This window comes from Portunus trituberculatus, chromosome 38, assembly GCF_017591435.1.
Source record: "Portunus trituberculatus isolate SZX2019 chromosome 38, ASM1759143v1, whole genome shotgun sequence".
In the NCBI taxonomy this organism is placed as follows: Eukaryota; Metazoa; Arthropoda; class Malacostraca; order Decapoda; family Portunidae; genus Portunus; species Portunus trituberculatus.
Window position 1 is genome coordinate 26111543 of NC_059292.1, and position 22500 is coordinate 26134042.

General features: G+C 41.5%; 1 protein-coding gene across 4 annotated transcripts in view; it reads left to right on the forward strand.

Moving 5' to 3' along the window:
- LOC123514651 (5-hydroxytryptamine receptor 1-like) overlaps positions 1-22500 on the forward strand; it is a 456202-nt gene that overhangs the window by 420872 nt on the left and 12830 nt on the right. For 3 of the 4 annotated variants that reach the window (XM_045272671.1, XM_045272672.1, XM_045272670.1), the window contains exons 5-8: positions 8305-9701; positions 15756-15879; positions 19927-20251; positions 21927-22117. In XM_045272671.1, coding sequence (XP_045128606.1) covers positions 8788-9701; positions 15756-15879; positions 19927-20251; positions 21927-22117 — 1554 coding nt within the window. In that variant the 5' untranslated portion in view covers positions 8305-8787. The remainder of the gene's footprint in view (positions 1-8304; positions 9702-15755; positions 15880-19926; positions 20252-21926; positions 22118-22500) is intronic. The other variant, XM_045272673.1, reaches the window with a different exon arrangement.

Below are 22500 nucleotides of genomic sequence, written 5' to 3' on the forward strand. Positions count from 1 at the left end.
AGTGACGGAAAAGTGGAGAGGCTGGAGAGAGAGAGAGAGAGAGAGAGAGAGAGAGAGAGAGAGAGAGAGAGAGAGAGAGAGAGAGAGAGAGAGAGAGAGAGAGAGAGAGAGAGAGAGAGAGAGAGAGAGAGAGAGAGAGAGAGAGAGAGAGAGAGAGAGAGAGAGAGAGAGAGAGAGAGAGAGAGAGAGAGAGAGAGAGAGAGAGTATATATCATTGTGGGAAGTAAAGACACAGATAGACAGACACTTAGACAATTCAGACGAGTAGGCAGATAAAACCTAAAGAGGAAAACAAACAGACAAAAAAAACAAATACAAACTACATGCATATATACATAGATAGACAGACAGACAGATAGACAGACAGACAGACAAACGAATAACTAACGCATTCGTACATAGACACACATACATATAGAGAAAAAGAATAGAGAAAGTCAGTTGGACATATAGAAATACAGAGATTACCTGACTGATTGACTGAGGGAGTGAGTGACAGACAGACAGACGGACAAGGCCAGGAAACGTAGACAACGAAGTGAAATTTTAACCTGAGGACTCGAGGATGAAGCGACTCGCAAATGAAGGTCGGGATTCAAACGGAAGCGAAAGTTTAGCAATCATAACTCGGCTGTCAAAGTTCCTATATCCAGTGTGGCCACGAGTCACCTCAGACTGGGAAGAGAAAAGGAGGAGGAGGAGGAGGAGGAGGAGGAGGAGGAGGAGGAGGAGGAGGAGGAGGAGGAGGAGGAGGATAGAGGAAAGGATGAGAGGGTGAGAGTCTAGCAACTTTAGTTCTCACACAAAAATCGCGCTCCTGAAAAGCAAGGAATAATGGAAGAGAGGAAGAAGGAGTTTGATCAATATAACTGGTGTATTCCCTATCCTTTACCTGTCTGAGCTTCTCTGTACGGAAACCACGGTAGCTTAACATCCTCTGTTTGTCTGACAGGGGTGATAAACATTCTTTTAAATTCAAATATCTGAGAAGAATAAATAGGAAAAGAAATCACACAAGTATTGAACAAAAAATAGTTGAAAAGAGAGAGATTGAAAGTGTATAATCAATGTGTAATGAAGGAATGGTCAACGCTTTACTCACTACAAAACTACAAAATTAATGAACTCTTGCCTAACTGATCCACCTAATTGCTAGAATATTTCATCACAAGCACCATCTGCAGGCAAAGGCAATCCGGGCACATGACGAAGGATTCCCTGGATCTAAAGCTGTATTGGACTGAAGCACTCTCGCTGGAATGGACTGCCTGCATGCTGAAATGAAACACTCCTCAAGTGGCGTTACATTACGTGCTGACAAACAGACCCAGCTTTTTACTCTCCACTTAACAAAATTATTTCCAAGTATCTCATAAAATTTTCATCGCAAAGATAAAAGAGATACTGATAGACTGGTGTAATTAGTCAAAGGAAAACCTGTTCAAAAAGTGCTGATAGAAAAATGACGATTGGAGGAAAATGATAATACGAAAATAATGAAGATTGAAAATTATAAACGAAGTACATTAAATGATGATGATGGTAGAACAATGATTACCGAAAACAAAATGATGATAGACGAAAAGGTAGTGAAAGAAAGATAATGTTGAATCAATGATATGATACGATAAAAAAAAAAAATTACAGAAATTAAGGGATTAACCAAAAAGTTCCATAAACATATCTTTATTTCAATCTTCTCCTTCACTTTACTCATATTCTTTACTTTGCTATTCTCTTCTTATATTTTTCTACTAAACCTTTACGCAAACCAACAACAGCAGTAGTGATAATAGTAGTTGTAATAGTAGTAATAAAAGTAAATAGTAAATATAACCAGCTTCGTAGACTCCCAATTAGGTAGTGACGAAGGAAGCCCAAGAGTGGTCGCTGTAACCTTAGAAATCTTTAAGAAAGTGTCGCGCCGAGGAGCTTCAGACACGCTTCTTATATCTCAGGGTGTTCAGATCGTGTGATATTTATGAAGATCGTCAAGAAAGTTATTTCAGGTTACCACATTGCCTTACTGAGGAGGCAAAGGGAGCAGATATTTATGTATAGTTTTTTTTTTTTTCCTTTCCTCTTCCTCCTCCTCCTCCTCCTCCTCCTCCTCCTCCTCCTCATGTTTCTCTTCTTGCTTCTCTTTTTTCGCTCTCCTTTCATCATTTGGGCCTTCGAGATATCTTTGCTGAGAATTCCATCACACTTTATTCACCGATTCTTACTCCTTTTCCTCACGAACTGCTCTGTTGAGAAGGAAGAGGAAGTGCACAAGGAAAAAGAGGAGGAGGAGGAAAAGGAGTAGGAGAAGGAATAAGAAGAATAACATGAACAAGAACCAGAAGAACAAGGGCAAGAACAAGTACTCGGAAAAAAAATGCTGAAAAATTAAAAGGATTAGGATCAAGACAATAAAAGCAAAAATAAAGACAACGACAACAATAACAAGAGCAACAAAATCAACAGCAATAATAATAACAATAACAACAAAAACAACAACAACAACAACAACAACAACAACAACAACAACAACAACAACAACAACAACAACAACAACAACAATGGTGACTAGGTGATGGAGAAGAAAGAAGGGAAGAAGTGGAAAAAATTACATTGAAATTTATGTAAATATTCAATTTCATAAGCAGCCACTTTTTTTTCTTTTTTTTTTGTGAATTTCAAAGTGGTGTGAGGCGATGAATGAGGTGATCTTTTCCTGCTCTCTTGTCAGGACTCAGTGTAGGGAGCTGTGAGAAGAGAAGCTACTGAGATCAGGATTGTATAGTTACTAAAATTTTGTACAATATGTTAAGAAGAAAAAAAAACTAGGAATCAGCTCAGTATGTTATATCCAAGTATTTTTCATTGTTTTCTCATCACGTAACCAATTTTTCTTATTGTTGTAAAGGTCCTAATCTAAAGGATTACAGTGATTTCTGCTCGATTATTTGATATAAAGTACACTGGACCTTATGATGTCACTATACTTAGAGCGTGTTTAATTGCATAGTTAGAGAGGGATAAAAACTTAATGAACACCTCGTCTCATCACTAATCAGTCTTGTTAATTCCTGAACAACGGGAACACACAATTGAATAATGAATAACGTAACATTATTTCCTTTCTGATCATCCTGCACTTGTGTTTCAACAGTATGAGTTTCAACCATACAATTTCAACCATACGAGTAAGTCATCAAAGGTACGCCGCGTTGTAGTATAGATGGAGGGCGCTGGAGATCATGCTTAATTCACCACCAACACCTGCCACCACTCCAGCTCCTTGTTAATATTGTAGCTTGTTTTCCGTCGTTTGTTGATGATGTTACACGCGTTGCCATTTGTGATTCGCTTACATGTATACGACTGAGAGCACTTGTCAATCCGTTTGTCTCCATGTATGCACCCTATCTGTGTATGTACGAATTTGCTTGTATCGTATGTATGTGTGGATATGTCCGCCATTAATGTTATATCACAGAGACAAATGTTCGGAAGAAAACCATTATCATATAACGATGAATGGCCGAAAACTTATATTCAATAATCACGAAACTCCAAAACTAACGACTTCAAGAACAGATAAGCACCAGGGAGGCAAAGAGGCGAATGATGCCTCGCCGAGAGAAGTCACTGATGTTTTCACTTCCCTTTTCTCTCACGCCTCATCATACTCTCACGAAGGCGGCGCTTTTGTCGAGGCAAAATATTTATTGGACACAATCTCCCCTTCCTCTCATGGAGGGCTTCAGAACTTATGATAATTACAGAATTACAAAACTACCGTGCCTCAATATATAAGTTGTGTGGTATCACTTCAATATTCATGTAGCGTTTGATCAGATTCGTGCTTTTGTAGAAGTAAAATTTTGTAGTGACACTTTCTTTGCATCATTGCCCTAGAAAAGAGGTGCGGCTTAATTCACACATCAAGACTTCTGGCCTGTGATACCTACCTTGAGGCTCACCTGATCCACACTGCTTGTTTATGAATAAATATAGAATTAGAGTGCAGATGTAGCAGTGAAGTATACTTTGCTGCACGTGTTGGCTTTTTGCATTGGTTCATAAGTGATTCGTCTGTGATGAATGTAATGAGTTCTCCAATTTTCGATAATCTTGTCGGTTCTTTCCCATAGAAACGGACGCTTTAGAGGCCCTTTTGTCTGTAGCCATATGTCAGTACCCTTTTTACATACAATAAAAAAAATCATTAATATCTGCGTCCTACTACAATTGCGAGGAAGCAATGCTTAACAAAGTACCACTAATGCCAGTAGAAGCTATCAAGTTATTTTTGCACCACCTCCCTGAAGTAAACACGGCAACCATAACATGTGAAGCACTTCATGTACATATATATATATATATATATATATATATATATATATATATATATATATATATATATATATATATATATATATATATATATATATATATATATATATATATATATATATATATATATATATATATATATATATATATATATATATATATATATATATATATATATATATATATATATATATATATATATATATATATATATATATATATATATATATATATATATATATATATATATATATATATATATATATATATATATATATATATATATATATATATATATATATATATATATATATATATATATATATAATTAGTTCATTACTCACCTTGATAAACAGAGGAAGGAAAATAGTAAGTTAAATCTACATATGTGCGTGTGTGTGTGTGTGTGTGTGTGTGTGTGTGTGTGTGTGTGTGTGTCGTGACCCTGTAGCATGTCACCGAGAGAGCACTGATAGTAATTACCTTCGTTTGAGGAATGGTAAGTCGCCTATTAAGCTTCCTTTTGATGAGACACAATTACTGAGACTCGCACACACGCCACATCAAGATTGTGTACCAGCTCACCAGTGCGTAATTGTAAGTGACAGTGTCGCTGGTGCCGTCAGGTGTACCTAGTGAAATAATGATGGTACCTATAATAGTAGTAGTAGTTGTTGTAGTAGTAGTAGTAGTAGCAGCAGTAGCAGTAGTAGAAGTAGTTATAGAAGTATATTACTACTACTATTACTAGTTCTACCACTATTATTACTACTATTACTACTACTACTACTACTACTACTACTACTACTACTACTACTACTACTACTACTACTAATAATAATAATAATAATAATAATAATAATAATAATAATAATAATAATAATAATAATAATAATAATAATAATAACAATAATAATAATAATAATAATAATGGTGCCACCGATATCAACAGTAATAATAATAATAATAATAATAATAATAATAATAATAATAATAATAATAATAATAATAATAATAATAATAATAATAATAATAATAATAATAATAATAATAATAATAATAATAATAATAATAATAATAATAATAATAATAATAATAATAATGATAATAAAAGAAATAATAATGATAATAATAATAGTAATAATAATAATAAATTGAATAACTGACAAACTAATGAACTGACGCACTAGCTTACCGATAAACTGACTAAGCTTCTGAACAATGAACCAGCTTAAAGAGAAGAAAGGATTAAGACATTAAACACAACAACTTAGAAATCATGAGCAATTTGAATGAAAATGAAAACCTCAGTCGGGGGAGAGAGTAAACAGAGAAAACGAACCATTTATAGAAAAAGTGACGTGGGAATGTTAGGGGCACTACTCCATTTTATCTGACACGACGAGTTATGGACATTCAAACACATAGTAACGTAGAGTGCGAGAAAAGAGTGAAAGAGGAAAAAAAAAACAGGAATAAGATTAGAAATATGACGTCACCTTCCCTACCATGCACTAATGAATAACGTGAGAGGCATTTAGTTATCTTTTGACATATAACCCCTTCAGTATTGGGACACATTTTCCATCTTGAATTTTGGATATGATTACATGATTTTATTTGTATTACGAAGGGTATGTGGAGGTCAGGAGATTAATGGCCAGAGTCTTCACTATTTTAATCCCCTCACAAGTTTCTGAAGCTGTTTAGAATCCGCAAATAGTAAGCAGAATGAATATGAAAACGCGTCATGCCAGTGAAGAGGTTAAAATACTAAGATACATGTAGTGAAAAAAGAAAAAAAATAGGAGAAAAAATCTGACGCAAAAGAAGAGAAAAATAGTAGAAACTCACCATTATTCTACCATGCACTAATGATATGCGATTATACGAGGGACACCTAGTATAATGATAGAATACCTTGCTTTACTTACTGAACATTTACATAAGAGTACAGTTGTTAGACCACAGCTGGCTTTCCTTATAATATAGCAGCGACAGTCGAAGCATTACAGGGAGGCGCGAGTCACTGAGTCCGACACAGGAAGAGTTAAGAGAGAAAGTAACTCGTAGCCCCGCCCTGACACCTGTTGAGAGAGAGAGAGAGAGAGAGAGAGAGAGAGAGAGAGAGAGAGAGAGAGATGGGTGAAGTACGTGACATAAAACCTGTGGAGGGAGAAACCACTGGAGTTAGAACGAAGCAGGTACGAAGAGCTTGCACTGAAAGAAAAAGTAAGAAAAGAAAACGGGAAGTGAGATTATTTTTCAGGGATCTATGAAACTATTTAACTGGACAGTGCGTTAAAGGCAAAAAAAAAAAAAAAAAAAAAAACATATTCCTACCTGAGAAGATGAAGATGAAGAGAGAGAGAGAGAGAGAGAGAGAGAGAGAGAGAGAGAGAGAGAGAGAGAGAGCAAGTGAGGGAAACTTCAGTCCATCAGGATTTTAATTTCCCTCACTGGCTCAGCATCACTCAATCTTAATCACCCTTTCATTCCTTCCTCCTCTCTCTCTCTCTCTCTCTCTCTCTCTCTCTCTCTCTCTCTCTCTCTCTCTCTCTTTTCTCTCGCTTTACCTTGTGACAGTGCCTCAATCATACGCCTGCCATTCATTACTCTCCTCTCCGTCATTCATTTCCTTCATTCACCGCCGCCTCCAGTGATCGGTTGCTGAATTATCTATCAAGTGTTTCCTTATGCACTATTTGGGTGTAATTTTTTGCAGAGGTTCATCCTTCTTAACACACTTTTATTTTTTTCTGAAAATTTTATTAGTTTGCTTCATGTAATATTTCATTTATTGTAGTCAAACGTTTTTTTTTTTTTTTCTATTTGTTATTCTGGGTTTTTTTTTTTTTTTTTCTATTTCATCATGTTCTCTCTCTCTCTCTCTCTCTCTCTCTCTCTCTCTCTCTCTCTCTCTCTCTGCAAAGCCCACGAGGATCCTGTTACACTTCTCTTCTCTTCTTTTTTCCTCCTCTTCCTTCTCTCCGGCTTCGATTTCTTCTTTTTCCTATCATCCTCCTCTTCCTGCTCTTTCTTTTGTCTGTTTCTTCTCGTATCATTTTATTTACTCCTCCTCCTCCTCCTCTTTTCCTCCTTCTTCCAAGAAAACTCCTTAAATTTCCTCCAACTTTTGCATATTTCTTTTTATTGACCATACTTCATTCTCTCCCTCTCTTCCTTTCCTTTTTTTTTTTTCCTCTTCCTCCTTCTCCTCTTACTTCTCCTCCTCCTCCCTCTCCTTCCTTTCCTCGTTCCCCTCTTGTTCCTTCCTTTCATCTACGTTGCTTTGTTGTGTGTGTTTTTCAACCCTCTTTTCTTTATCCTCTCTCTCTCTCTCTCTCTCTCTCTCTCTCTCTCTCTCTCTCTCTCTCTCTCTCTCTCTCTCTCTCTCTCTCTCTCTCGCTCTTGCTCTTACTCTCATTCGCTCTTTATCACTGTGACAAGAGGGAATAAAATGGAGAAGGAAGGAGGGCGCATGCAGAGGGAATGACTGAAGTGCACGCTGACCAAGCAAAAATTTATTGTAGGATGTGAAATGTGGCAATTTATAATATTTTGAGGTTATTGAATATCTTTTTCTCTTTCCTGACTTTCTCTAGTTCCTCTATTTCCTTCTCTTTCTCCTCCCCCCTCCTCCTTCTTCTTTTTCTTCTTCTTCTTCTTCTTCTTCTTCTTCTTCTTCTTCTTCTTCTTCTTCTTCTTCTTCTTCTATCATAACTAACATCTCCCTCGATTTTTTGTTATTTTGTTTGTTGTCACAAATATTATCTCACCTTTGTATGTGGTCACTGGTATTTTTGATACTAACCAGTGATGCGTCCGTGGACACACACACACACACACACACACACACACACACACACACACACACACACACACACACACACACACAGGCTCCAATCAAACTTTTGTCTCAAACTCTACTTTTAACTTTCTTTTCTTCACACTCCTTTCCAGATGTGAGGGAGAGAAGAGGAGGCCGAGTGGAAGATGTGATCCCCGTCAGGAAGCACCTTTTGGACGGGAGGTGTTGAGGTGTTTGTCTCTAGGGATGCCGAGGCTGTGGCGCAAGCGAGGACGGTAGACGCGTCCTTCCTACTCCTCTAAAAACGACCACTGAAAGAAAACTTGGAGATGTGTGGAGTTTCCTGAAGGTGGGACGTGCGTGTGTGTGCGTGTGAGTGTGCACAGGTCAGCGCCTTGTGAGGAAAGGAAGCACAGGTCATCGGCAAGTGTGTTATCGATCGGAGAACACCTAGTGGCGGCGGCGGCGGCGGTGGTGGAGAAGGAGGAGGAGGAGGAGGTGGCGGCGGTGGTGGTGTCGTCGTTGATGGTTAGGTGTGGTGATGGAGATGTCTACTGCTTGGTGGTGACATGGGACTTGGTGGGGGAGAGCACCAGCCTGGTTAACAGCGGCGCGCGACGGTGCGGCGGGCGATCATGCTGGCCACCACGAGGTCCACAGCGCCCCTTCACTCGCTGCTCAACACTTCCCTCCCCGCCAGCCTCGTCCTGCAGCCGTCCGAGGCCGCCCACATCCTTGCTTTGGACGCCTACGAGCCAATGGTAGGGAGTGGATCAACGCTGGAGACGGTGGAGGCGGTGAACCTGACGGTGGGCGAGGCGAGCGACGTGACAGCCGCCGAGAAGGAGGAGGCGCCTGTGCTAGTGAGTCGAGTGCTGCTAGTGCTGGTGCTGTTACTCATCATCATCGGGACCGTCATTGGCAATTTACTAGTCTGCGTCGCCGTCTGCCTCGTCAGAAAACTGAGGAGACCTTACAACTACCTGTTGGTGAGCCTCGCGGTGTCGGACCTGTGCGTGGCCTTGCTGGTGATGCCCATGGCACTCCTGCTGGAGCTGCTGGGTGAGTGGCAGTTCGGCAGGCTGGCGTGTGACGTGTGGGTGTCGTTCGATGTGTTGTCATGCACGGCCAGCATCCTCAACCTGTGCATGATCAGCGTGGACCGCTACCTGGCCATCACCAAGCCCCTCGAATACGGCGTGAAGCGCACACCGCGGCGAATGGTGGCGTACATCGCCTTTGTGTGGTTAGGCGCCGCCTTCATCAGTTTGCCACCCATCCTGATACTAGGCAACGAGCATGGCGACGGCTCCATCTGCGCGGTGTGCAACAACTTCTGGTACCAGATCTACGCCACCTTCGGCTCCTTTTACATCCCGCTCACAGTCATGGTCATCGTGTACTACAAGATCTTCTGCGCCGCCAAGAGGATTGTCAACGAGGAGCGTAAGGCACAGGCCCACCTGCGGCTGGTGGAGGAAGCTGAGGCCGACGCTCGTGCAGCCTCCGCAGGGTTGGGCTCCTACACACAGCTGCGACCTGTGTCCAAGTGAGTGTCTCACTGCCACTACTGACGTGCTGAATATTGACTGACTGACTCACTGACTCACTAACTCACTTTGTTCCAGGCTGAAAGCAAGACGTATTGGTGATCCTCTTCCTCACAAACACACACAAACACACACACACACACACACACACACACACACACAGACGCGCGCGCGCGCCCGGTAGCTCAGTGGTTAGAGCGCTGGCTTCACAAGCCAGAGGACCGGGGTTCGATTCCCCGGCCTGGTGGAGATATTTGGGTGTGCCTCCTTTCACGTGTAGCCCCTGTTCACCTAGCAGTGAGTAGGTACAGGATGTAAATCGAGGAGTTGTGACCTTGTTGTCCCGGTGTGTGGTGTGTGCCTGGTCTCAGGCCTATCCGAAGATCGGAAATAATGAGCTCTGAGCTCGTTCCGTAGGGTAACGTCTGGCTGTCTCGTCAGAGACTGCAGCAGATCATACAGTGAAACATACACACACACACACACACACACACACACACACACACACACACACACACACACACACACACGTCGCGATTTCTCTCTCGTCAGCCTAACTTGAATAGGTTCCTAGTGACCACTCCCTACCTCCATTCATGATGCTAATAGGAAAGTGAGCGAACGAAGACAGCCTCGTCCCCGGCGCGGCGCCCACTGACTGACTGACGGACGCGGGCCTTAATGAACACCTGCGTCTTGAGTGCCGGCGCCTCCATGACACACCGACGGACAGACAGACGGACACGATAATTGGGATTTCCTTCGATCACCAGCGTGGTTATGAGGCGATGGAGTGGCCTAGGTGTGATGCGTACCCCGCCTTTCCCTCTCACTCTCTCCCTCTCACTCTCTCTCCCTCACCGCATTTCAGGCCTCACTGGTTTTTTCTTTCCCTATTGGTTGAAAAGGTGGTTGTGGTGGTGGTGGTGGTGGTGGTGGTGGTGGTGGTGGTGGTTTTGGTGGTGATGGTGGTAGTGGTCACGGTGGTGATTTGCTTACTCTGCCTCCCTCCCTCTCTCTCTCTCTCTCTCTCTCTCTCTCTCTCTCTCTCTCTCTCTCTCTCTCTCTCTCTCTCTCTCTCTCTCTCTCTCTCTCTCTCTCTCTCTCTCTCTCTCTCTCTCTCTCTCTCTCTCTCTCTCTCTCTCTCTCTCTCTCTCTCTCTCTCTAAAACTCCTCCTCCTCCTCCTCCTCCTCCTCCTCCTCCTCCTCCTCCTCCTCCTCCTCCTCCTCCTCCTCCTCCCTCTCTTACTCCTCCACCACCACCGTGAACTTTTGTAGTTTTTCCGCAGTATTGAAGGGAGGGGTGTAAGGAGGCAGGTCGAAGTTTCCTCCAGTGGGTGTATTTTCTCGTCTCCTTATTCCTTCCTGGAGACTAATTGGGTAACTTTATCACTACGGGGGTCAGGAGGGTGAGCTGTGGGTGAGCTGTGGGTGAGCTGTGGGTGAGCTGTGGGTGGGTGAGCTGTGGGTGTGTCTAAGGGGAAGAGGGAGGAGTATTTTTCTGCAGTTCTGTGTATGTTGTATGTTTGTGTGTGTATTTTTTCTCTCTCTCTTTCTCTCTAATCTTTTTTTTTTTTTTCTGCGTAAATCACAAAGCATTTTAAACTCAATATGATGGTTTGCTTGAAGTCATTCGTCAATTTCCAGTTATTCAGGTAACAACTTTGATGCGTGGCTGGTCTCACTAAGTTACGAAAGCTTTGAAGGAATTGTTGTCGCTATTTTAGAGAACAAGGGCATCGTGAGTAAGGATCGAAACATTTTAAGGGTTTTTGAACAATTTTGCTAACTAATCTCTGCTCTATTTCTTATCTCTCTCTCTCTCTCTCTCTCTCTCTCTCTCTCTCTCTCTCTCTCTCTCTCTCTCTCTCTCTCTCTTCATCTATTTTTCTTCTATTCTGCTTCCTATCTGTTCCATCCCCTCCTCCTCTCTTGATCTTCTTTTCTTTCTTTCTGTTTTGTTTTGGTTCTTTCTTATCTCTATTTTCCGAGCGTCTCAATTTCCTTCCCTTCTCTTTTCTTCCTTTTTTTTTCCTCGTCTTTTGCGCTAACATTTTCTGCTCCTTTCTTAGATTATTGTTCTGCACCTTCGTTTTTACTATACTCTCTCTCTCTCTCTCTCTCTCTCTCTCTCTCTCTCTCTCTCTCTCTCTCTCTCTCTCTCTCTCTCTCTCTCTCTCTCTCTCTAGCACAGTTCTTTTTCCTCTTTTTACTTTTCTTTTTCCTTTTCTTCCTTTTATTTTTCTCCACTTTATTTACAAATAGACACATTAAGACTGATAAATCTGCTGTAGTTTGTTCCTCCTCCTTCTCCTCCTCCTCCTCCTCCTCCTCCTCCTCCTCCTCCTCCTCTCTCCCCCAGGCGCCTATCATCCCGAACAGGTGCGTTGATTAAGTGAGCAGGTAAAAGAGTTATCGATGTAATTAATTTGCTTATGGATGTAAAAATGATCGCTTGTAAATTTTTTGTTCCGTGAGTTTTGTAGTAATGAGAACATCACTTATTGGAGGCAAATAACCTTAAAGTTGCTGATAATGATAGTGGAAATTATTAATGGTTGTGGTGATATCCGTTGTAGTGGTAGTGGTGGTGGTAGTAGTAGTAAGTGGACTTTACCCTTCTACACCACTGTGACATCCTATTCTCGCTCTTATTGATGTTCACCTTCAAAAAAAGTTAATGATGACGAATAATGATGATGATAATAATAAGTGTAATAATAATAATGATAATGATAATAATAATAACAAGAATAATGATGATAATAATAATGATAATGATAATAATAATAATAATAGAAATAATAATAATAGTAATAATAATAATAATAATAATGATAATAATAATAATAATAATAATAATAATGATAATAATAATAATAATAATAATAATAATAATAATAATAATCACAGTAATAACAATAATCCGTCTGGTTTAGTTCATTACAATGGAAAAAGAAAGATAAAAAAAAAACTTGAACGAACGAATATAAACAAAAAGAGGAAAATGAAAAAGAAGTAACCACATACAACGCCACCAGTAACATACACAACGGAAAGGTGAAGAACAAAATGTAGATAAACTGATGCTGTGAAAACATTACCCCTCCAACAACAACCATTAAGAACTTCACCTCTACCCTCAAACATCCCTAACACAACACAAAATGACACACGCAGATAGACAAATAGATAAACACAGCCACTCCACCACATAAATCTATCACTATATCACATCACACCTCTAAAACATACCACTCCCTCTCCTTCCTTCCTTCCTTCCTTTCCTCCCTTCATTAGTGCACAGGGACGCACACATATAGACAAATAGACTAATAGATAGATACAATCACTCCACCACATAAATTTATCACTATAACATATCAAACCACTAAAACACACCACTCCCTCACCATCCATCCTTCCTTCCTTCCTTCCTTCCTTCATTAGTGCACAGGGACGAACATTTCGCCGACGAGTCAAGGGATTTTGAGTCACAGAGGCAAAAAATATACGGTTTCCCTCAGAGCGTGGCGCGGTTTAACGAAGGGCCAAGGCGGACTCTCCCCCTCTGTAACCGTGTGACACCCTATCTCCGCTCCTAATGACATTCACCTCCAGATAAAGCCGTGTTGGGGAGATAGCGACTTTGTTACCTATGATGATTCTGTCTGTGTTGTACTCTCTCTCTCTCTCTCTCTCTCTCTCTCTCTCTCTCTCTACAGGGTTCTTTAATGAGAAGGTGTAAAGTAGGAAGCCAAAGTAAAACTAGGTGATTCCTATTTCTATATCTGGATTAGTATTGTGGATGGGATCTTTAATTAGAGAGAGAGAGAGAGAGAGAGAGAGAGATGTGATAGGAATGGTGTCTAACCTTCCTTTCTGTGTGTGTGTGTGTGTGTGTGTGTGTGTGTGTGTGTGTGTGTGTGTGTGTGTGTTCCCTTTCATCTTGTGCGTTCCTCGTCACGTATTTATTTATTTATTTATTCATCCACCATTCTATTTATTGACTTCTGATTCTCTCTCATGTCATTACAGCAAGACTTACACACAATTAGATATTTAAGAGATCATGTTACTTCCCTTTGTTCTCTCTCTCTCTCTCTCTCTCTCTCTCTCTCTCTCTCTCTCTCTCTCTCTCTCTCTCTCTCTCTCTCTCTCTCTCTCTCTCTCTCTCTCTCTCTCTTTTTGTCATGTCAAAGTTGCCACACATAAACTAAAATCTTTATGAGGACGCCTCAGAAATTTTATTGAATAAGTGGAGAAGAAGGAGGAAGAAGAAGAGGAGGAGGAGGAGGAGGAGGATGAGAAGAAGAAAAAGAGGAGGAGAAGAAGAAGAAGAAGGAAGAGGAGGAGGAGGAGGAAGAAGAGGAGGAGGAATACAAAAGGAATACAAAGGAAAGAACAGACAACAACAGCCCTTCTTGCCCTAACGAGGCTGGCTGTGTGACTGTTACGACTACAGATTATATGAGTTAAAGGCGAAAGGAGGAGGAGGAGGAGGAGGAGGAGGAGGAGAAGGAAGAGGATGAGGAGAATGCGTAAAAAGGTTATTACGAAGGAGGGAGATAATTCGAGCTGGCATGACGTTACTAAGGAAACAGAGAGAAGAAACAAATACACCACAGAACTCAATGAAAGTACATATAGACAGACAGACAGAGAGAAAGATGGTTAGACAGACAGATTGACAGAGACAGACGAACAGATCAACTGACTTACATGCACAGACAAATACAAATGGTCAGAACTGGACAGAAAACAGACATTTCAGACAAGGAGCTAACAAACAACATGACAGAAAGATAGACAGACAAAAAAACAGACAGAGGAACCGATGCAATTGATCAAGCAAGACGGAAAACAAAACAAGACTGACATTTCTATTTTTTTTTTTTTTCCATAACGTTCCTTAAATTTCCCTTCCTAGCATCATTATTCTGCCGCAGTGAGGGAAGGTAGGGGCAGAAGGGGACAAAGTGAGCAGTGTAGGTTAATTAAGTCATCTTCCCGCTTCTTGTCTCCACGCCACTGCTGACACGCTTGTTGGTTGGCTGGCTGGCTGGCTGGCTGAGTGGATGAGATGATGATGCTGTGATTTTTTTCCCTTTTTTTTTTTTGGTCGTTCCCTTTTGTCTTTCCTCTCATCTCACTTGTCGGGACTAAGACAGTGTTAATATTTATGTTCTTGTTGTTACGGTTGTTGTTGTTGTTGTTGTTGTTGTCGTTACTGTGTTGGAGATTTGTTGTTGTTGTTATTGTTGTGGTAGTATTCATGTTATTATTGTTAGTCTTATCATTCATATCATCGTTATTGTTAATACTGCTATAACTCTTCTGGACAGTGGTAACAGTAGTACACATCAGCAGTAATAATACTTGAAGGATTGGGAACAAAAAATCTCTTTGGTCATGGTAGTAGTTGTAGTAGTAGTAGTAGTTCATAGTAGTAAATGTTGTTGTAATTATTAATAGTACCACAAGTAGTAAAGTAATAGTAGTAATAGCAGAAATAGTAGTAGTACAACAGGCAGTACTGGTAGTAACATTTGTCAAATTTAGTACTTATTGTTACAGCTACTTGAGTACAATTTAAATAGTAGTAGTAGTAGTAGTAGTAGTAGTAGTAGTAGTAGTAGTAGTAGTAGTAGTAGTAGTTGTAGTAGTAGTAGCAGTAGTAGTAATAGCAGCAGTAGTAATAGTAGTAATAGTAGCATCTAGGATAGCAGTATTAGTCGTGCAAACTGTGTTATTGGCAGCATAATATGTCCTCGTTCAGTAGTTATGAAATAGCAACTTACTCTTGATTTTCTCCTGAGTGTTTAGTGGTAAGACAGAGGCGGTGCGAGGCTCGGGCACGGAGAGCTGAGAGAGCCGCTGACGGTACACTAGAGAGGGTGCATGGTAGTGGGTACAGGTGCAGGTACACTCGCTCAGGTGTAGTAGAGAGAAGCCACAGGTCTGCCCGAGAGGAGTAGAGGCGCAGGTACAGTTCTGGGGGCGGTACAGGTGGAGGTAGCGAGGTGCAGGTGCATTGATGAGGGTGTGTGCAGGTACAGCGTGGTGGAGGTGAACAATGGCGGGGTGGAGACCAAGCTGGCGGCTGAACCTCCAACACTCACCAACAGGGACGAGACGGGCAGCCTCTTGGGGCCGGACAGTCCTCACCACCTCGAGGTAAGCGCCCCTCCTCCTCCTCCACCTCCTCCTCCTCCTCCTCCTCCTCCTCCTCCTCCTCCTCTTCCTTGTCCTTCTCCTGCACTCATGTTTTAATCTCAACATTTTCTAACGGACGGATTATGAAAGTTCAGAATGACTTGTCCTTAATTAATACGTAATTGCACTTACATTAAAAATCTTTCTAACTGCGTATCTACTTAACTTCATTTGTTGTTGTTTATCCACGTTTTTTTCAAGTATTTTCTTTAAGTTTAAGTTCGCTGTTTTATTTCCATTTTTCTTCTTCTCTTTTTTCTCTGTGTCTTGTGTCTCATCTCTTGTACCAACATTCTAATTATTTTTTTATTTTTCTATTTTTTTTTTTTTACGGTTTTTATTCTCTTTGATGCTTCCTTTCATTAAACGACCAGGTCTTATTCCTCCCTGGTTCATACTGTAATGTGTACCTGTGTTTACATGTACGTGTGTGTCTGTGTGTTTTCCTGTGTTATTGTGGCTCTTGTCAGGTCGTGTCTTCGTGGCATATTCAACCTCTAAGTTTTTCCTCCATCGTGTGGCATATTGCAATACCTGTGATCTTGTGTGTTCTTTTATTCATTGGTAACTTCTTACTCTGCATCTCTGAATTCTTGTTAACTCTCGAGAGGAATGAATAAAGTACGTGTTGGATACATTATTCTCTCTCTCTCTCTCTCTCTCTCTCTCTCTCTCTCTCTCTCTCTCTCTCTCTCTCTCTCTCTCTCTTTCATATACAATATATTGATTTATCTATTTTAAACTCATCTTCTCCTTAAGCTTTATCAAGACGTACTTATTTACTCATTAACTGCCTGCCTTTTCTACTTAATTATCCACCTCCCTTCCTGATTACTCGGTTATTCGATGCTCCACTTCCTTCTCCTACTCCATCTTAACCTCATTACTCACTAACACAAGCTAATTACGTATATGGTCTTACTTTTCCATCCTATCTTATCTTAGGATTAAATTAAATACCTTCTATCATTGTTTAGTGCGTCAGTATTCTCAAAAGTTTATTCCTGTCACTTCACAAGGACTTATTTCAATATTTAATCACTCCTCAACACATCCACTTGATGTGTTCTCTCTTGCTCCTCCTTTCTCGCATCAATATTCCAAATCCTTGTTCCTGTCACCTCACAATGACTTTTCTCAATTCTTAATCACTCCTCAACACCTTTACTTAACGCGTTCTGTCCTGCTCCCCTTTGTTTCTCGCGGTACACAGGGTTAAGGGGAGGCAAAGAGGCAGGAAGGGAGGGAAAAGACAGGATGAGAAGTAGTAATCTTTCAGGAGTTTGGCTCGAGATATGTTAGGTCTGGTTATTTTCATACGAGTCCCCATCTCATACTTTCTTCGTTTTCTTTGATCCTCGCGAGCAAGACGCCACGCAGATTGTTAGGCAAGGTACGCAGAGTTTGTTTCTCTTGATGCCTTGGCGAAACTTGCTTGCTAGGGAGACGTAATTCATGTAAAGCTACAGGGGCTCCGTTCTTTCTTTCTTTTTTTTTTTTTTTTTTAGCATTTAATTATTGGTGCTGTTATTATTATCATTATTTCAAACTTTTTTTTTTCTGTTTTCTTACGCGTTTTGGCAGGAGATCTTCAGGCAGCTAGTGCATGATTGTCTGTGCAAAAAGCGCTCACTCTCCCTCTCGTTCTCTCTCTCTCTTTTATTATCTTTCCTTTTCTTCTATTCCTTATTTTTTTCTCCATTTCCTCCTCCTTTTTCTTCTTTCCTCTCATTCCACCTTCCCTCTCCCTTTACCCATAATCTTGTCATGTATTTTATTCCTCTTCATGCTATTTTTTTCTATTTTTTTAATCTTTTTACTGTCCTTCCACTCCTTTAATTCTTCTGTGTTATTAACTGTTCAATCTACTGTCTCTCTCTCTCTCTCTCTCTCTCTCTCTCTCTCTCTCTCTCTCTCTCTCTTACTCACAGATTCAGTTAGCCTTTGAATCAGAAAGGAGAAACTGTATAGAGACTCACAGATGGGCAGAGAATGTTGTCTCGCTTCTTGCCTCCCTCCTGTCTTGCCACTGGGAAGGATCAACCAGTCAGCTTACTTTACTACTACTTTGAGCTAGCCGCTTCACTTCTTTCGTTCTGTACTTTACTACATTTACTACACTCTTATCATCCTGCTTCCTTACCCTCGCTGTACTATATTGGTTGTTAGACGTATATATTGCCTTGCTGGATTTTTCTTTGTCATTTTTCCACCTTTTCTTATGACTTGACTCTATTTTTTTAGTTGGTATTGTTTATGTTCTCGTTTTTTGTTTGTCTCATATGCTATTACTATGTGCATCTTGTGGAAGGAGCGAAGGTTTATTTATGCTATGTTATGTTTGCAGGAATACCTATTTGTCTTTTTAACCCCTCCTCTGACTATTTTCTCTTTTTTTTCTTCACTGAGGAGGTTTATATAGGACGGTGTATGGAAAGTATGACTGAGTGTTATGCTCTTGTTGTTATCATGTTTTTTCTATCGCTGTTTGCTCCTTACTACTCTTGTTGATAGTGGTATTTCTATATACTACTGATATAATATAAATAGTGCTAGTTTTAAAACCGATTTTTCTATTGCTGTACTACTGTTACTGCTGTTTCTTCTGCTGCTACTACTACTACGATTACTACTGCTACTACTACTACTACTACTACTACTACTACTACTACTACTACTACTACTACTACTACTACTATTACTACTACTACTACTACTACTACTTCTTGTTCTTCTTGTTCTTCTTGTTTTTCTTTTTCCTCTTCTTCTTCTTCTTCTTCTTCTTCTTCTTCTTCTTCTTCTTCTTTTTCTTTTTTTTTACTTCTTCTTCTTCTTCTTTTTCTTCTTCTTCTTCTTCTTCTTCTTCTTCTTCCTCCTCCTCCTCCTCCTCCTCCTCCTCCTCCTCCTCCTCCTCCTCCTCCTCCTCTTTCTTCTCCTAAACAGAAAAGAAGCCGAAGATGAACTCTTGAAGCATGACAATAAAATTAATCATGTCTTGTGAATGCTGGTAATGATAATGAAGAGAGAGAGAGAGAGAGAGAGAGAGAGAGAGAGAGAGAGAGAGAGAGAGAGAGAGAGAGAGAGAGAGAGAGAGAGAGAGAGAGAGAGAGAAGGAGAGAGAGAGAGAAGTGGTGAAGGGAGGGAGATATTAGATGGGGGTTTTTTTATACCATGTGGGCTTTTCACGGGAATTTCTAGGCTAAATGGGATACTTTTTTGGTGTACCTCCTATCTGAAAGCCCACCCGCTAGGAAACCGTTGCCCCAAGTGAGGAAGCCCAACCTACACTCGGACCGTGGACAGGATTCGAACCCGTGCGCTTGGAGACCCCTCGCACTCCAAAGCAAGGATCGCTAGTTTTATCCTTCCCTGTGAGAATTCAAAGATCATATAATTTTTCTGCGAATCGTATGCTGAAATGCTTCTCATTTTCTTAAAACGACTATTTTCAAGGGCCACTGAAATAAACAGCCGGATTCTTTATAGTGATTTTTCCTCTTTCAAATGTGGAAATCTTGTTATTGTCATTAAAAGCTAAAAACACCCTTAGAAATCCATATCACTTGAACTACAGTCCCTTAAAAGCAGTGAAGGTGTGGTGCAGAAGTGTTTTAGAGTCTGGTAGTAAGACTTTCCACACACCACAAGCCTCATCACTCTCAACATCAAGGCACGAATCTCAATGGGCTGCCAAGTAACGGGCAAGGACAATACCACTGAGCAAGGGAGCAGTGTGTGTGTGTGTGTGTGTGTGTGTGTGTGTGTGTGTGTGTGTGTGTTAACTTCTTTCGGTGTCGTTATCGTGTCCAAGGTCCTCTGGCTGGCCCGCCCCTGACCGGCCTGCGCATCCCGCCTCCCCTGCCTGCATATCTTAGTCTACCAGCATGTTGTTTCTCGCCCTGCACCCATGCATCTATTTATTTACCCCTCCCTCTCGCCCCTCTGTCCTCGTCCTTCCCACTCCTCTCCCTAACCCTCTCCCCTCCTCCCTGCTCCCTCTCCCTTCAGGTACCCACTCGCCTCATGGCCTGCGGGTCGTCCCTCTCCTCCGCCGCTTCCGTCGGGTCTTCAAGCGGGTCCCGTTGGTCGCTGTGTGAGACCAACGGCAAGCCACACCCGCCGCCTGCAGCCCGCACTTCTAACCAACAGTCACAGCAGCAGACGCAGCAGCAGGCGCCACACGCCCACCACAACTTCTACAATGCCTGCCAGTCCTCCAATAACGGATCTGGCGGCGGCGACCATTCAGGCTCCCCGCGCAAGCGATCGCAGCCCACTAAGAGCAGGTTGAAGTTTGCCCTCGCCAAGGAGAGGAAAGCGTCCACTACCCTGGGTAAGGAAGGCAGGAGGGAGGGATGGATGTATGGAGGGAGGGGAACAGAGAAGAAGGGAGGGAGGCGGCAGACAGAGGGGGAGGAAGGGAGGTAAGAATGAAGGCAGTGGGGCAAATAAATGGGAGGGAATGGAGGGAGAAAAAAAGGGAAGGTATGTAAGAAGTAAGGGAGGGAATGAGTGAGGAAGATAAGGAAGGAAGAAGCAAGGGAGAAAGGGAAAGAAGATGATAAAGAAGTGAGAATTAGGAATAGAGGAGGAAGAAGGATAAGTAAACGAGAAGAAAGTGGGAGAGGATTCGAGGGAGAAGAGGAAGGAAGCATCAAGTAAGGGTGGAAAAAGGTCAGGAGGGAGGGAGGAAGGAAAGGGATAAAGGCGTAGGAGGGAAGGGAGAGAAAGAAAGAGCAGGGAAGTGAGTCGCATGAAATAGGGAAGCAGGAAGGAAGGACGGAAGAAAGGTTTTAGTTGAAGGACAGGAATAAGAAAGGAGCCTAATGAACGGTGAAGAGAGAGAGAGAGAGAGAGAGAGAGAGAGAGAGAGAGAGAGAGAGAGAGAGAGAGAGAAAGCGTAAGGAGTGAGTTACAAAGGTCAGAAGGTTGAGAGTTAATGAGTAGCAGGAGCAGAAGGAGAGGCAGCAGGAGGTGTGTGTTATGAAGGGAAGACGTCATTCAGGCTATGTACGTACAGCTACAAGAGTGATGGGAATTTCTAAGGAAGCAAGACCGTAGGAGGAATATGTGAGGAAGAAGAATGCAGAGTAATAAAAGGGCAGAGAGGAAAGAGAAAGAGAGAGAGAGAGAGCATATTTTCTCAAGGTCTCATTCATCATATTCTTCCGGATCACTCCACACCATTTTCCTCTCTCTCTCTCTCTCTCTCTCTCTCTCTCTCTCTCTCTCTCTCTCTCTCTCTCTCCTTCGCTGATTCCTTCCTTCAGATTCCCTTCTCCATTTTTCTTCCGTGTTTCCCTCTCCTATATCGACCCCTAGAGCTTTCCTGTTTCCTTATCTTTCACTGATTTTTCCCTCGTTCTTTTCCCCTCTTGCCTCCCTCCTCCCTTCCCCTGGTTCTGGTTCTACTTTCCCCACCCCCTACATCTCTGACTTTCATCCCTTTTTATTTGCTCTCTTCCTTCGTTTCTCGTTCTTTTTTTTTTATCTTACCACAAACTGTCTTCCTCTTCTCTTTCCTTTCTCTCTACCTTCTCTCATTCTCTCCATGCATTCTGATCTCACCTTACAAAGCCAAACTTTCTTCATCCTCTCCTTTTCATTTTTCTCCTCCTTTATACGTCCGCAAGTTTTTCCTCTCCTTTCTTACTTTCTCTCTTACTTTTATTTTCTTTTCCTGTCACACGTCCAGCAAAACCAAACCTAACTAAAGAATATTCCTTTATTTTGTACTTGTTTCGTTTCCTTCACCACACAAGTTTCTCTCAACTTACTTTCATCCTTCTACAATTTTCCACTAAAATCTAACATAATCTTACCAAACAGGACTCTTTTTCTCTCATTTTCGTACTTAAATTCCTTTATTCTCTCCTTTGTTTTCTTTTACATTCATTTTACCATCGTTCGTCCATCAAAACCCAGTCTAACTTAACCAGACAACACACACCTGGTTCCTCTCTTCCTCGCAACCTTATCTGTCACTCACACGCACTTCCCTCCGTCAGGCATCATCATGAGCGCCTTCATCGTGTGCTGGTTGCCTTTCTTCGTTCTGGCGTTGGTGCGGCCCTTCAACACCCCCTCGCCCATCCCCCCCTGGGTGTCCTCGCTCTTCTTGTGGCTGGGATACGCTAACTCGCTCCTCAACCCCATCATCTACGCCACTCTCAACAAGGACTTCAGAAAACCCTTCCAGGTATAGATGAACGCACTTACTGTTCCACAAAGTAGTGATGTTGAGTCAGCGAATGTCATGGTGGTAAATGAGATAGGAGGTAACATATGTCACACTCAATAAGGATTTCAGAAAACACTTCCAGGTATACATGAACTACTGTACAATTTCCCACATTGGCATTATAGAGTTCAGGTAATTCCATGCCTGTAAAATCAAATGCAAATCAAAGAGTTTTTCTATAGCTTTGTTTCGAGAGCTTCGCAGAAATGAAGAATTGGGAGACTTTATGCCATTCAGAAATGTTTGTCATAGATTTCAGTGAGTTTCATGTTTGTAAATACTAGAGAAATTGATTTATTTTGAGAGCTTGCTCCACATAGATCATGAATGAACTGGGGATT